General features: G+C 42.2%; 1 protein-coding gene across 1 annotated transcript; it reads left to right on the plus strand.

Moving 5' to 3' along the window:
* Positions 1–776: 776 nt before the first annotated feature.
* Positions 777–12,583, plus strand: ARL6IP1 (ADP ribosylation factor like GTPase 6 interacting protein 1). The gene is made up of 6 exons (XM_053555884.1): positions 777–932; positions 3,503–3,636; positions 4,168–4,287; positions 8,660–8,777; positions 10,346–10,430; positions 10,868–12,583. The coding sequence occupies exons 1-6, from the start codon at positions 897–899 to the stop codon at positions 10,984–10,986; spliced, it is 612 nt and encodes a 203-aa protein (XP_053411859.1). The 5' UTR covers positions 777–896; the 3' UTR covers positions 10,987–12,583.
* Positions 12,584–16,609: the final 4,026 nt, after the last annotated feature.

Consider the following 16,609-nt stretch of genomic DNA (forward strand, 5'->3'; position numbering starts at 1 on the left):
TAATTTACCTGAAACAAACATCAGGCCAGCATTTGACATGATTTTGTTAGTATTGAATAATGAAAATCAGATCTAGAAAAGAAAAATGTCTCTGTAACAGAGTTCCTAAATTATGAATTCCATTGCTTATGAAAGTTTACATCTTCTCATAACCTGTAATGCAAGAAAGTGCACGTCAAAACTAATTCACAAGGCAGCTTACGGTTTAAAAGGTAACTGAAGTGCGCACAAAGAATTTTCCCTAAAACCCCCCCACGTAAGTCCTTTTTCTAAGTCATTCTTCACACGTTCACAAACTATGCTGGCAAGGCCTTATTCCTATTAAGTAGACAGAAACTCTCAGTAAAATCGACATAAAGGGCTCTTTTCACGAGTGACCAATCTGGGGCCCGGCCGCGGCGGAGCTAAGCGTCACATGCCCCTGTCCGCCCTCCGCCTGATGGTGCGCAGCATATTTCTTCCAGTACTCAAGTTTGCAGAGAGGTTTCTCAGCTGCTTTAAGATCCAGCCACGGGTACGAAAGCTACCTGGGCGGCTAGGCCTGAGCAAACCAGACCGACAGTTGAACCGCTTCCGAAGGCCCTGGGCGGGGCGTCGCGCAGCCCCGCGCGCTTATTGGTCACTCTCCGTCCCCGCCCCCCTCGGCTGGTGAAGTCTTTCTGTCCTTTGACCTCCATTTCAAGCCATGCGCTGAGCGCCGGTTGGTTTGGCTTCCCTTAAGCGTGGACTCCGTTCACCCAATAAGGAGCGAGCTTCGCGGAGGTTGTCGGGAAAGGCAGCCGGCCTATATAAGCGGCCTGCGGGGCGTTTCCTCGCGCTGGGATCGCGGTGCGTTCTCGGCAAGCAGGCAGAATTGGAGGTTGGCTTAAGCTCGCTGAAGTAGCATCTCGGGGACGATGGCGGAGGGAGATAATCGTAGCACCAACTTGCTGGTGAGTCGTGGCGGCCTGTTCCGAGGGAAGCTGGCTGGGGGCTTCCAGACTTTGATGGGCATCGGGGGCAGCCACCGCGGCCTCGTTCCTATCACTTACGGCCAGCCCGGCCCTTGTCCCGGTTTCTGGCGCAAGCCTACCGCTTAGGCTTTGACCAGCTCCCGGGTGTCAGTCACTAGTGGAGTCGACCCCTAATCATCCTCTGGGGGTGATGTGCAACCGGGCAAGGAGGGCGCGTGATTAGTCACCGCGAATAGGGGTTGAGGAGGAAGTAGAAGAAGGGGGACCTTGTAACAAGCCCGGGGCGCGACTAAGGGTGAAGGGTCAAAGGGCTGCTGGCGAGAAGTTCTATGATTTGGCACAACTTAAAATGGCAGGGAGGCTGCGAGCTTACCTCCGGGAAGTAGGAGTGGGATCCAGCTGGAAGGACAATAGAAGGCCCTGGCATTTGTCTGGAATTTGGAAGTCGGGGTCACAAGGCAACTGGAAACAACTTTAGATTAACACGGAAGGATCTGAAAGAACTGCAGTGAGGTGGTGTCATAATCGGACACATTTTATTCATTACAAATTTAAGTGCACCATCTAGGCAAAATTCCTCCATCATTCTAACCCAGGAAAGGCAGGCCACACGCTAACAATGAAAAGAGGAACCAAAGAATATAATTTGGGGGTTTTGAATTTCCAACAGCCGGATGCGAACAAATTAAGTGACTTTGTAGGGCAGTTGGGATTGTGCCTGATTTTTCACTCGCATTTGTTTTTAAAAATGCATGGCTTCTCCCCCCCCCCACACACACACATACATTCTCCTTCTCTACGGTTAGCCCTCAGCATGGTTCCTTTTAAGAAGACTGAGGAACAAAGAAGTGGCCCAAGCCCTATTGAAATGACAGATTGTGGCTGAGTGCTCCTGATCCCAACTCAACTACTCTTTCCAGCAGAGCTGTATAACTTCAAGGAGAGCAAGGCCTTTGGTTTGGGATTTCTTAGATTCAAATCTGTTAACCTCTGAATCTAAATTTCCTCATCTGTAAAATGGAGATAGTACAATACCTTCCTTTCATGGTTGTTGGGAGGATTAATTGAAATAGAAGCATATAAGATACTAAGAGGAGTTTCTAGCACATCGTAATTTATTATTCAACTAATATTAGGCTTCAAATATAAAGTCAGAAATAAAGAGGTCCACCTGAGTGACTAGCATGGCACCTCTCTGTTAAGATTAACCTTTCCTTGCATTTTTCTCTTGTTTTTTTTTTTTTTGGCCGAGGCTGGGTTTGAACCCGCCATCTCCGGCATATGGTCCACCTGAGTGACTAGCATGGCACCTCTCTGTTAAGATTAACCTTTCCTTGCATTTTTCTCTTGTTTTTTTTTTTTGGCCGAGGCTGGGTTTGAACCCGCCATCTCCGGCATATGGGACCAGTGCCCTACTCACTGAGCCACAGGCGCCGCCCTTGTTTTTGTTTTTGTTTTTTTTTTTTTTTGAAACAGTCTCACTAGGTTGCTCTCCGTAGAGTGCAATGGCGTCACAGCTCACAGTAACCTCAAACTCTTGGGCTTAAGCAATTCTCTTGCCTCAGCCTCCCAAGTAGCTGGGACTACAGGTGACCACCACAATGCTAGGATAATGCCAGGCTATTTTTTGTTGTAATTGCCATTGTTGTTTAGCAGGCCTGGACTGGGTTCGAACCCGCCAGCCCCCAGTGTATGTGGCCAGGGCCTTACCCACTGAGCTACGAGGAACCGAGGCTTTCTCTTGGTTCTTTAAAAAAAAAAAAAAAAAAAAGATGAACCTGCCTTGTCCTGCTTTTGCATATTTCCCAGTGTTGACATTTATAGAGACATTTGGGTTTCTTATTCCAATTTTCTTCTTTACCAAAATCAGGTTTTTTTTTTTTTTTGCCACCTTAGCTCATACTAGGATCCAATTTTTATTTTCAGAAAAATTTGAAGTCTAACCAAAATGTCCTCAAAAGTGGTAAGAAACACTGTATTGAGGAAATATATTGAGCTTAAAATGCCGCATATAATTTGGTGAAACTAGTTTTTCTTAACTCTGCAATGAATGCCAGCATCTAAGTGATACCATTACGCAAAGAGCTATTTTAGAAATTGAATGCTGTTTAGGGGAAGGCTTTACTAATGGATTTGGAAGTAAGGGTTTAAATCAATGAAATGACAAAAGTAACAGATCAATGCTAACCACCAATTAAAGTAATCTTACTTGCATTAATACTCTGGGTGCAGCCATATAACTTCCGTGCATGATTTTGGGAAAGTTAATAAACTATTTTGAGTTCATTTTCTTTAACTATAAAAATAATGGTTATGTTACATCATGTATGTAAAAAATATCCCGGAACTTGGACTTGCAAGATGACCACCCCCATTGGTTTCCATCTTTGGTACTGAAGTTGCATAACTTTTCAGAAACTAGCTTGTTTAAGAGCGATTTGGTTAAAAGGTATTTTACATATTTGGTGCCTTAGAAGAATTTAACTCTATGAAGCACAAAATTGTTGAGAGTGGTTAAGATGATTGCTTTAAATGCTGACTGTATGCAGGCTGCAGAGACTGCAAGTCTGGAAGAGCAGCTGCAAGGATGGGGAGAAGTGATGCTGATGACGGATAAAGTCCTCCGATGGGAAAGAGCCTGGTTTCCACCTGCCATCATGGGTGTGGTTTCTTTGGTGTTTCTGTAAGTGAGCTATTAGATTGACTGGGGGTGGTGCTGTTTTTTTTTTTTTTAATTTTCATTCCACCTGAGAGCAGAGATTTGTTTGTTTTTCTTTTGTGCTTGTTATGGATAAAGGCTCAAGTGATACATAACCTCCATTTAAATGGAAACATCTTTAGTCTTTGGTAATACATAATCCATAAAGAATGCATTTTCTTACAAGTAATTCTTTTGGTTTCTGGAATCTATAGTACTTACGTAAACTTGGTGACCTAATACAGTTGAATAAATCAGTGACTCTCAAAACTTCTTAGCCTTGAGATTACACAGTTAAAAAGTATTGAGGACCTCAGAGAGCTTTTATCTATTAATATTTACATTGACTACTGCAGTTGTGGTATCTACATTTTATAAAGCCTTTGGAAAACGACTTGGTAGAAAATTAGAAAGAAAATGGGAAACATGTTTAAGAACCAATGGACTAAGTAAATAGTTAAATATCTTTAACTAGGAATGATGATTAAGTTTTTCTAATCTTTATTTTTTTAACAGGATTATCTACTATCTAGATCCATCTGTTCTGTCCGGTGTTTCCTGTTTTGTTATGTTTTTGTGCTTGGCTGATTACCTTGTTCCCATTCTAGCGCCTAGAATTTTTGGCTCCAATAAATGGTGAGTGGCATAATGATTTGGCAGTCTAATTCTGCTTAGTTACTGAACCGGGTGGTTGTGATTAGTATGTTGCAATGAAGCGTAGATAATTGTAGCCATCAGACACCTAGGTTTTTTAAATTTATGTCTTCAATGTGAAGAATTCCATGCCTGCATCTTTTATGGTCAACCATTTATTTTGACCTTTTATTTTCTTGAGACAGAGTCTCACTATGTTTCCCTCAGTAGAGTGCCGTGGCATCACAGCTCATAGCAACCTCCGACTCTTGGGCTTAAGCGATTCTCTTGCCTCAGCCTCCCAAGTAGCTAGGACTACAGGCACCTGCCACAATGCCAGGCTACCTTTTTTTTTGTAGTTGTCATTGTTGTTTGGTAGGCCTGGGCTGTGTTCTAACACACTAGCCCCAGTATATGTGGCTGGTGCCCTAGCTGCTGAGCTATAAGCGCCGAGCCTCTAACTAGACTTTTTGATTGAAGTGAAATTGTTTAAAGGTAATGTTTTAACAAGAATTACAGAAGTCATAATGGGTTTTTTATATGTACATTTGTATTTTTATATTTCCATTGATAATTTAAAATGGTATAATATCAATTTCACAAATTATTTTTGAATGAATATAAAAATAGTAACTGGCAGGTTTTTATCCACATTCATTTAGCAACTATTTATTAAATGTTAGTAATACTTATGTCAAGCACTGTTTTAGGTACTGTGAAATATTTTGACTTTTAAGATGTTGTGTTTTTAGCCTCAGCAAGACAGTGAGTATTAAAAATTAAGTATAAAAAATTAGCTGGGCTTGGTGTCATGTGCTTATAGTCCTAGCTACTTGGGAAACTGAGGTGACTGGATCAAGATTGCATCTTATTCCTAAATTTAACCTTATTTATTCAAAGGGTGATGAGCAGTTTTGAGAATCAAATTGGCAGCTAAGAGAGACATCTTCCTTGTTTCTTTGGGGAAAGTGGAAAATGCCTTTTACAAGTGAAGTGTGCTTGTCTCCACGGCCTGCTGCCGAGTTTGCAGGCCAGAAGCAATATCATGTGGGCACTGAAGAAACACGCTGTCTCTTAAAAAAAAAAAAAAAGATTCCCTGGGGCGACACTTGTGGCTCAAAGGAGTAGGGTCTGGCCCCACATACTGGAGATGGTGGGTTCAAACCTGCCCCTCCACCCCGCCAAAAACTGCAAAAAAAAAAAAAAGATTCCCTTGTGTTAAAGGCTGAGGTGTCAGTGGTAGGTAACCAAGTGCCTCAGAGTAGGATCAAACTGTGTATGTATGTTTCTTATTGATTCTGTTTATAGTGACCATTCTTTAAATGGTTGTTTATGAATTCCTAAAGTTTAGTTAAATAGCAAAGATACTATTGAAAGTATTGTAACTTTCCTCTGACATTTTGAATTCTCATCTTTGATTCAGATTAGCTAGACTAGTAATAAGCCAAATGTTGGAATAGATTTTTTTGTTTTTTTTTGAGACAGAGTCTCACTTTGTCACTCTTGGTAGAGTGCTGTGGCATCATTGTAGCTCACAGCAACCTCAAACTCTTGGGCTTAAGTGATCCTCTTGCATTAGCCTCCCAAGTAGCTGGGAATATAGGTGCCTGCCACAATGCCTGGCTTTTTTTTTTCTTTAAGAGATGGGGGTCTTACTCTTGCTCAGGCTGGTCTGGAACTCCTGAGCTCAGATAATCCACCTGCTTGGCTTTCCAGAGTGCTAGGATTACAGGCGTGAGCCATAGTGTCTGGCCTTGTAATAGATTTTTTTCCTTTCCAGCTACTATTCCACAATACTTGTGCCTTTAGTTTTTTATTTCCCCTATAATGGCAAATCATAAAATAATTCTGTAAAAATAAGAATTTTAAATGTGTACTTTATGGATCTTGAAATTCACATACGTGTGGGGAGTTTGTTTTAAATAATGGGATAATTAACCATATTTGTTCAAGATGTTTCCCTCCTAGCAGAAGGGATTAATGTTAGGAACTGTTTTTTGAATTGTTTTTCACTTGTAGTAATGCTGTTACTGTTTTTCACAGTAATTAATGCTGTTGTGTTTTGGGCAAGTGCAATGTAACAAATTTAACAAAGGGGAGCAACCATTGGCCTTGACTTTGTTAGCCAGATGACATTCTAATCAGCAAATTCATAATTCCTGGAGGAAAGTTTTCAGAAATAAGCCTGATAGTTTCATAATATGACTCGGTTATCCATAGAGCACATTTTATTTTCTGATCTTAGAGGGGAGAAAGAATACAATGTTGCTTAGCCACAATCTAACTAACCTTGATCATGGGCACAATATAATATCTAATTGTTTATAGAAAGTTTCAGGGCTGGGCAGCACCTGTGGCTCAGTGGGTAGGGCGCTGGCCTCATAGACCAAGGATGGCAGGTTCAAACCTGGCCCCAGACAAACCACAACAACAACATAAAAATAGCCGGGCGTTGTGGCGGGTGCCTGTAGTCCCAGCTACAAGAGAATCGCCTAAGCCCAGGAGTTGGATGTTGCTGTGAGCTGTGTGACACCACGGCTCTCTACTGAGGGCTATAAAGTGAGATAATGTCTCTATAAAAAAAAAAGAAAAAAAAGACTCTTTACAAGAAAAAAAATAAATTAATTTAAAAAAAATAAGTTCTAAGGCTCAGCAGAAATCCTCTTGTCACTGCAGTTTTTTAGAGAGGACTGGAAGATAGACGGCAACACGTTCCTCAGGAGAGGGCCTACTTCATCATAGCAAAGACAATATAAAGGCAATTTTTTAAAATTTTTTTAATTGTTAAATCATAGCTGTATAATAAAGGCAGTTTTATTTTTCATCAAAACCAAGCAAAATACTACAGATACAAAGGGTTTTCTTGGAGGGTTTTGTTGGATATTTACTGTTGTCCTGGCCACCATATATATGTAACCGAGTCACATATATATGGTGGCCATAAAGTTTATGTGCAATTTAAATAGTTACAGCTTTATGGCCACCATGTATTTTTCCTCACTGGGACTAAATTATGAAGAATTTGGATTTGAGCTGTTTATTGCTACCATGGCCTCAACTGCATGAAGCCCAATTTATGCTTTGGATGCTAGTAGTTATTATCTTACTGAAGAATGCTCACATACAACCATTTGGTGGGAGTCTGGTGGGCTACAGTGCAGGATTTGTTGAATTTGAAAAATAAGAATGACAAAATCAAACTTGGGCTAATTTCTGCATGGCTCATGGAAAACTTGAATCTTTTGTTATTATCCATAACCAAGTATGACTTAAGAGCCATAGATTAGCATTTCTTTAATAATTAAAAATATTGGCTTGGCACCTGTAGCTCAAGTGGCTAGGGTGCCAGCCACATACACCAGAGCTAGCGGGATCAAACCCAGCCTGGGCTGCCAAACAACAATGATAACTGCAATCAAAAAATAGCCGGGCATGGGCGGCGCCTGTGGCTTAAAGGGGTAGGGCAGCAGCCCCATATGTCGGAGGTGGTGGGTTCAAAACCAGCCCCAGCCAAAGACTGCAAAAAAAAGAAAAAAATAGCTGGACATTGTGGCAGGCACCTATAGTTCCAGCTACTTGGGAGGCTGAGGCAAAAGAATTGCTTAAGCCCAAGAGTTTGAGGTTGCTATGAGGTGTGATGCCACAGCACTCTACCCAGGGCGACAGCTTGAGACTGTCTCAAAAAAAAAATGATTAAAAAAAGGTAATAATTAAAAATATCTATATCTACATACTTCTTTAAGTAAAAATTTAGTCCTGTGCTACAAGAGGTATCTTAATGGGGCTGGGTGTGATGATTTACCTCTGTAATCCCAGCACTCTGGGAAACCACGGTGGGTGGATCATTTGAGCTCAGGAGTCTGAGACCAGCCTGAGCAAGAATGAGATCCTGTCTCTACTAAATATAAAAAAAACTAGCCAGGCATGGTGGTGGGTGACTGTCATCCCAGCTACTCAGGAGACTGAGGCAAGAGGATTGCTTGAACTTAGGAGTTTGAGGTTGTTGTGAGGTATATTGATGCCCGACACTCTACCCAGGGGGACAGAGTGAGAGTCAGTCTCAAACAAACAAACAAACAAAAAGGTGTCTTAATGGTAGAAACTGTTTTTCACTTGCATAAGATAATGGCGAACCATTGTTTTTTTGTCACTCTCTTTAGAAGATAGCTCTTTAGGATCCAAACCCTTGGACCCAAGAGTTTGAGGTTGCTGTGAGCTATAGTGATGCCATAGCACTGTGCCCAGGGTGGCAGAGTGAGACTCGGTTTCAAAAAAAAGAAGACAGTTTGTTCTTTAAACATGTATGACAGGATAGTAGTATATTTCTGTCTATAATAGAGCTTGCTTATAGCAAAAGGAAAATTCCTTTTTCTAGGACTACTGAACAGCAGCAAAGATTCCATGAAATTTGCAGCAATCTAGTAAAATCTCGACGCAGAGCTGTGGGCTGGTGGAAACGCCTCTTCACACTAAAGGAAGAAAAGCCTAAAATGGTACTTTTTTGTTTTGACTTACTTGAGAAAAGCAAAATTTTGAGATTGAGTCAATCTAACTTCATTGTAATCCAATGATACCCTTTTTGTTTAAATAGTTATAGTGTGATATTTATTATTATCCATTGGTTTAACTCGTAAGTATGTTCATAAATATTTATCTGTATTAGTTAGACTGAATTATTGGAAGTTAAAAGTTGTCGGCTTGGCGCCTGTGGCTCAAGTGGCTAAGGCGCCAGCCACATACAGCTGAGCTGGCAGGTTCAAATCCAGCCCGGGCCCGCCAAACAACAATGACGGCTGCAACCAAAAAATAGCCAGGTGGTGTGGCAGGTGCCTGTAGTCACAGCTACTGGGGAGGCAGAGGTAGGAGAATTGCTTGAGCCCAGGAGTTGGAGGTTGCTGTAAGCTGTGATGCCATGGCACTCTACCCAGGGTGACAGCTTGAGGCTCTGTCTCCAAAAAAAAAAGAAGTTAAAAGTTGTCATGTTTTTTTTCCAGTAAAGGAAAATTTTTCTGCTGCTTTTTCTTACTGAAATAGATGTAAAAGCCATATACTTAGCTTGGCATGGTGGCACATGCCTGTAATCCTAGCACTCTTCAAGGCTGAAGCAGGAGAATTGTTTGAGACCAGGATTTCAAGACCAGCCTGGGCACATAGCAAGACCCTGCCTTTACAAAATAAATAAAAATTAGCTGGGCATGGTGTGCACCTGTAGTTCCAGCTGCTTGGGAGGCTGAGGCAGGAGTATCTCTTGAGTGCTAGAGTTCAGGGCTATAGTGAGCTGTGGTATGATCGCACCATAGCAGTATAGCCCAAGCGACAGAGTGAGACCCTGTCTCAAAACAAACAAACAGAATACTTAGACAGCATCTTTTCTTCTCTTTCAGTTTCACAGGAGGTTACCATGTGGAATTATTAACTGAAGGGGTAGTTTATATAATAAAATATCTCTTATATAGAATTGTAATTACTCTAGGAAGAAAAGTATCCAAATTCTATAAAGTAGATCTAATGGAATTTTCTTTTATTAAATACATAGGGTTTTATAGAGTACATGTTTTTAAATCTAAGTATCTTTAAATAAAAGTGATAATAAAAGCTAAACTAATTTTCTGGGTGGTGCCTGTGGCTGAGTGGGTAGGGCGCCGGCCCGTTATACCATGGGTGATAGGTTCAAACCTGGCCCTGGCCAAACAACAACAAAAAAATAGCCGGGTGTTGTGGTGGGCACCTGTAGTCCCAGCTACTCGGAGTCTGAGGCTAGAGAATCGCTTACGTCCAGGAGTTGGAGGTTGCTGTGAGCTGTGTGATGCCACGGCACTCTACCGAGTAAAGAGAGACTCTGTCTTTACAAAAAAAAAAAAAAAAAAGCGAAATTAATTTCCAACCTTTGAAACAAACTCATTTTTGTTTGACAAAAATAATATATATTTAACACATATTTATAATGTCCAACATGATGGTTTTATATACATACATTGTGAAATGGTGAAACAAACTCTAAAAGTCATGCCACTTAGTCTGTTTCTGGCAGTTGATCAATTCTTCTTGTTTTCATTGTTAGTACTTCATGACCATGATCGTTTCTCTTGCTGCGGTTGCTTGGGTGGGACAACAAGTACATAACCTGCTTCTCACCTACCTGATAGGTAAGTCTTTGGGTGAAAACTACGGGCACATCCTGGCCAGTGAAGTCTAACAATAACTTAATCAATAAGCGAATATGAGAGTATTTCCCAACCTTGAGGCACCGATCAAGGAACCGTGGGAATATAGAAAGATGACTGAGACGCAGGTCCTTGTTTTCAGGGACTTTGTGGTCTTACGGGATGTGAAGACATAATAACCAAGGTAGAAAATAAATGTACAAGAGGTAAAAACCAGCAGTGATTGTTATTTGTGGTTGAATAGGGTGTGAGAGCAGAAGTTTCTGGGGATAAATACCAGCAGCAATAGTGGATTTCATATTGTTTCCTCCTATTAGAATATCTGATAGTCTGAGAATCTCCCTTGTCTAAAATGTCTTTTAGAGTTAGCCTTTAAGAAGTTAATTGCCGCCTCCTTAATTTTGTTTGTTTATTTTAAGTGACTTTCTTACTGTTTCTTCCTGGACTTAACCAACATGGAATCATCTCGAAGTACATTGGAATGGCCAAAAGGGAGATAAACAAACTTCTCAAACAAAAAGAAAAGAAAAATGAATAATCCATCTGCTTTATTCCGTGTGATAATGGGATGTACACTGTCCTTGGGAACAGTTTCTATTATACTGTCTGGAAACTAAAATGTTACAGAAGGAGCTCTTTGCCTCTCCCTCCCTCTGCCCATAGATAATAGAAATTCAGACTCACCGTGTATGGCTAGTGTCTTCTTGTCCAGTGTAGTTGGGTACATTCTCATCCGTTGGGCTTACGTGGACAACTCATTAGCAAGTATGAGTTATTTTGATTTTTCTCACCCAGCGTTAATTGAATTCTTTGAATTTTAGACAACTTCATTTAAAATAATATGGTGGTGGACTTGACTTTAGTGTGGTTAAAGTGACCGTGGATAATCGTTGGAGCCGATCTTTGCTTTAGTTAGATACAGGGTAGTGGTCTGTGGCTACAGGAAGCTGGTTCTACTGTTTGCTTTCACAGTCTGCTTGAAAAACTGACTTCAGGACTATAGAGACCAGGTTTACCACTCTGATGAAGAGACCAATTACGATTCATTCCTCATTCTGTTTCTTTGCGGTGAGAGAAGAATCCCCGTGATTCTTCTCCCCTATTAATAATTCCATGACCTAGCATGTGTAGGTCTCTGCCTTGTGCAAAGCTTAGCAATTTGTAGGAAACACTGGTCTTTTCTCCCAGTTGAGGAGCTCTGACATGCTTAGAGCTCTTGTCCCCCTGCACTAAGACTTTAAGTTAGTAAATCTGTGAAAGCTTTTTAATAGTAGACTTTCAAAAGATTCTATTTAAGATTTTTTGCATACTTTAAATTTAGCATAATATACAGTAAGTTAAAACTCATATCTATGACCTTTACTCCAAGACCATCCTCCAGTAAAGGCCAGAAGTCTTCTATGTTTAATTAAGATTCATTTCAGTAGGAAATAATCTTATCTGACTAATTTTTGAAACCAGAATACACCTTTAAAGGTAATCCTCAAAATTCTCATTTTTTTGTAATTACCTGGCAATTTCAGTCCCCATAGGTTTGGCATAGGAAATAGTGGCTACACTGGTGTTTGACTTTTGTCCTAGATATTTCTCTGAAAAACGCAAGGGCTGTTAAGAGCAGACTTGAGGTAATGATAGTTGGCCTCTGGTCTACTTAGATTTTGCAACTCCTTGGAAAGCTTATGATCACTTTTTTCTTCTCAGTAGCTAGAAATTTAGAGTAGTTGAAATCTGTAGGAATGAACCTCTGAGGGCCAAAAAATGTGACGTATTTGGGAACAAGTCTTAAACCGATTAGCTGTAATATAGTTTTGTGAATGTATTGCACTGATGCTGTAGAATCTGTCCCTAGTGGTATATCTGTCCCTATTACATGTTATTATCTCCCTTTCAATACCGCTGTAAATGGTAGTACCCACTGTAGCATATGTTTGATTGTTTTTAATGTTTCATGTGAAAACTACTTAACTTTACATCTGTTTCCTCACTGTAAATAAGCCCATCTTCCTATGCATATTTTTTGTGTATACGTGTTCTACTAATTCTTCTACTTTGGCAGTTTTAATCCTGTATTATTTCTTCTACTTTGGTTTGTGTAAAAGGGGAAAATAAAAAAACCTGGAATTTTTTGTGTCCTACTTTCTTTCTATCTTAGTCAATGTAATGTTTACACCACTGAATTTAAATACCTATAAGGTACTCTCTTAAGGCTGTGTGCCCATAGCTCACTGGTTAGGGTGCCAGCCACATGCACTGGGGCTGGCAGGTTCGAACCTGGCCCTGGCCTGCTAAGCAACAAACAACAAAAAAATAGCCAGGTGGTGGTGGTGGGTACTTATAGTCTCAGCTATTAGGGAGGCTGAGGTAAGAGAATCACTTGAGGCCAAGAGTTTGAGGTTGCTATGAGGTATGACACCACTGCACTCTACAGAGGGCCACAAAGTAAGTCTCTTGTCTCAATAAAAAAAAAAAGGTACTCTCGGCTCAGTGCCTGTGGCTCAAACAGCTAAGGTGCCAGCCACATACACCTGAGCTGGCCGGTTCAAATCTAGCCCAGGCCCATTAAACAACAATGACGCCTGCAACCAAAAAATAGCTGGGCGATGTGGCAGGCACCTGTAGTCCCAGCTACTTGGGAGGCAAAGGTGGGAGAATCACTTGAGCCCAGGAGTTGGAGGTTGCTGTGAGCTGTGATGCCATGGCACTCTATCCAGGGCAACAGCTGGAGGCTCTGTCTCAAAGAAAAAAAAAAGGTACTCTTTTAAGAATAAAATGAACTAAAAAGCTTAAATTCATTCATTCAGCACACATCCAGGCACCATGCTAGATGGAAGAGGAAATACAATGAATGAGGCCGGGCATGGTGGCTCACGCCTGTTATCTCAGCACCTTTGAAGGCTGAGGAGAGTGATTGCCTGAGCTTAGGAGTTCAAGACCAACCTGAGCAACACTGAGACCCCGTGTCTTAAAAATAAAATAGCTGGGCACTGTGGCGGGCACTTATAGTCGCAGCTACTCGGGAGGCTAAGGCAAAAGGATTGTTTGAGCCCAAGAGTTTGAGGTTGCTGTGAGCTATAATGCAACAGCATTCTACAGAAGGTGATGTCATGAAACTGTCTCAAAAAAAGAAAGAAAAAAAGGAAGGAAATACAGTGAAAGAGAGGGGGCCAGTGGTGGTGTGGGAGAGGGCCAAGCTGGAAGAATGGGCAGGGAACGGCAGGCTGAACAAGGTGCCTATGTACTCTAGGGTCCTGCCCGGTATTTGTATGTGATGGGGTGATGGTGCAAATAATTGGGTGACTTTTGTCTGCATTTTAAACATACCAGAACTAGAACTCAGAAGAAATTAAATTTTATTTTTTTGGCCGGGGCCAGGTTTGAACCCACCACCTCTGGTATAGGGCTGGTGCCCTACTCCTTTGAGTCAGAGGCACTGCCCCAAATTAAATTTTTTTTTTTTGCAGTTTTTCTTGAACCTGCCACCTCAGGCATATGGGGCTGGTGCCCTACTCTTTGAGACACACACAGGCGCTGCCCCCAAATTAAATTTTTTTTAATTTTTTTTTTTTTTTCTGGCCGGGGCTGGGTTTGAACCTGCCACCTCAGGCATATGGAGCTGGCACCTTACTCCTTTGAGCACAGGTGTTGCCTTTAAATTTTTTTTTTTTTTTTTAGAGATGGGGTCTTGCCATGTTGCCCAGGCTGTTCCAGGACTCCCAGGCTCGACTGATCCAAGTAGCCACCATGCCTGGCTCTCAAATTTGGATTTTTCAATCTTTTGAGTTTCATTGTCTATGCTTGTTAGTGGGTCTTGGGAATAGGTTCCTAGCAAATTAAATCCTGAGCCCCTCCACTCCAAGGAATATGATCTTTTGGATCCCCACAGGGTTTGGTGAGATTCAGAAAGAGAAATCTCAATCCAGAGTCTCTTTACTGTTGGCTGGTGTTGGAAATGCTAGTCTTCTACCGTGCAGCTAGTTACTTCCCAGGTCAGTCTCATGTGGCTGGCTTCCTTGCTAGGCCAGCTTGGCTCCTTCAAAGCTAGACTCCTGTAGGTCTACCCCTCTGCCAGCTGTGGCCACAGCGGAAGTCACTTTTCAACACTTTACCCTGACACTTCTTCTAGTAGAGATTCTATCCTCCCCGTGTTTACAGGGGAGACCATTTAGAAAGAGCTGTGCCAAGAAGAGTGAGGATTTGTGAGGTTTTTTTTTTGTTTGTTTGTTTTTTTGAGTCAGAGTCTCTATTGCCCTGGATAGGGTGCCTTGTCAGCATAGCTCACAGTGTCCTCAAACTATTGGGCTCAAGCAATCCTCTTGGCTCAGCCTCTGGAGTAGCTGGGACTACAGGCCCCTGCTACAACGCCTGGCTAGTTTTTTCTATTTTTAGCAGAGACAGGGTCTCATTCTTTTTTTCAGGCTGGTCTTGAACTCCTAAGCTCAAGCAATCTACCCGCCTTGGCTTCCCAGAGTTCTAGGATTACAAGTGTGAGCCACCTCCCCAGCCATTGATTTGGGAGTTTTTAAAAGGTAATTTAATACCAGCAGATCTTCCTTCCATATGTGACCATTTATTTATTTAGACACAGAGTCTCACTCTGTCACTCTGGGTAGAGTGCTGTGGCATCATAGCTCACAGCAACCTCACTCCTGGGCTCAAGCAATCCATCCTGAGTAGCTGGGACTATAGGCAGCTGCCATCATGCCCAGCTATTTTTCTATTTTTAGTAGAGATTTCTCTTGCTCTTGCTCAGTCTGGTCTTGAACTCCTAAGCTCAAGCAATCTACCCCCTCAGCCTCTCAGAGTGCTAGGATTAAAGGTGTCAGCCACCACACCCAGCCAAGATACTGCCAGGATTTATGTTCATTTATTTGGAATCTCTCATCTATAGTCACAGCAACTTCAATTTGGTCTTCAAGACTAACTACCAACTTCAAGTTGGGGAAACTCATTTGCCTATTCTTTAATTCTTGAGCCTTCAGATATGTATTGAAGGCCTACTAAGTGCCAGAAAGTTCTTGATAAGCTGTGGGTGTAGGAGTGAAAAAAGTCGAGCAAATCCCTACTTACTTGGAACTTGATGGTCTAAAGTTAGGAGACAGACAGTAAGTACACTTACAATGTGTTTCAGATGGTATATGCTATGGAGAAAAGTCCAACAGGGCTGGGAAGGAGGGGAGAAGGCTGTATGTGTGGAGGTGTGTGGCTGAATAGAGAGCTGAGGAAAGCCAGGGACGAAGTCTCCTGGGTAACTGGGAGAAGAATGAACAAGTCAAAGGGAGGAGCTAATGCAAAGGCCCTAAAGTAGAGTGTGTTTGGAAGGTTTGAAGAAAAGGAAGCCAGAGGCCAGTACAGTGGCTCATGCCTGTAATCTTAGCACTCTGGGAGGCCGAGGCAGGTGCATTGCCTGAGCTCATGGATTCGAGACAGGCCTGAGCAAGTGTGACAGCCCCATCTGTAAAAAATACCCTGGCTTGTGGCCGGCGCCTGGAGGCTGAGGCAAGAGAATTGATTGAGCCCAAGAGTTTGAGATTGGTGTGAGGTATGAGGTCACAGCACTCTACTGAGGGCAACAAAGTGACACTCAGTCTCAAAAAAAGAAAAGCAAGCCAGAGAGATTTGGTGTGCCCATGCCAGGACGCAGGCGTGTCAGTCAGCAAGCCCTTGTAAGCTTTTGTAAGGAATCTAGATTTTATGCAGGGTGATGGGAGCCCTTGGAGGGTCCATGATCTGACTTAAGATTTTTTTTTTTTTTTGAGACAGAGCCTCCAGCTGTTGCCCTGGGTAGAGTGCCATGGATCACAGCTCACAGCAATCTCCAACTTGTAGGCTTAAGCGAGTCTCCTGCCTCTGCTTCCCAAGTAGCTGGGACTACAGGCGCCCGCCACAACGCCCGGCTAGGTTTTGGTTGCAGCCGTCATTGGTGTTTGGCGGGCCCGGGCTGGATTCGAACCCACCAGCTCAGGTGTATGTGCCTGTCGCCTTAGCCACTTGAGTCACAGGCACCGAGCCCTGATTTAAGATTTATAAAAAGCCATTCTGGCTGCCCTGGCAGACATGGGTAGGTAGAGGGGAGGCTGAAGAGTGGAAGCAAGGAGGCTATTGCAAATATGTCAAAGATTAAGTCACTAGATTGCCAACGCTCAGCTCCAGAGAGGGCGGAG

Source organism: Nycticebus coucang, chromosome 12 (genome assembly GCF_027406575.1).
Source record: "Nycticebus coucang isolate mNycCou1 chromosome 12, mNycCou1.pri, whole genome shotgun sequence".
Taxonomy (NCBI): Eukaryota; Metazoa; Chordata; class Mammalia; order Primates; family Lorisidae; genus Nycticebus; species Nycticebus coucang.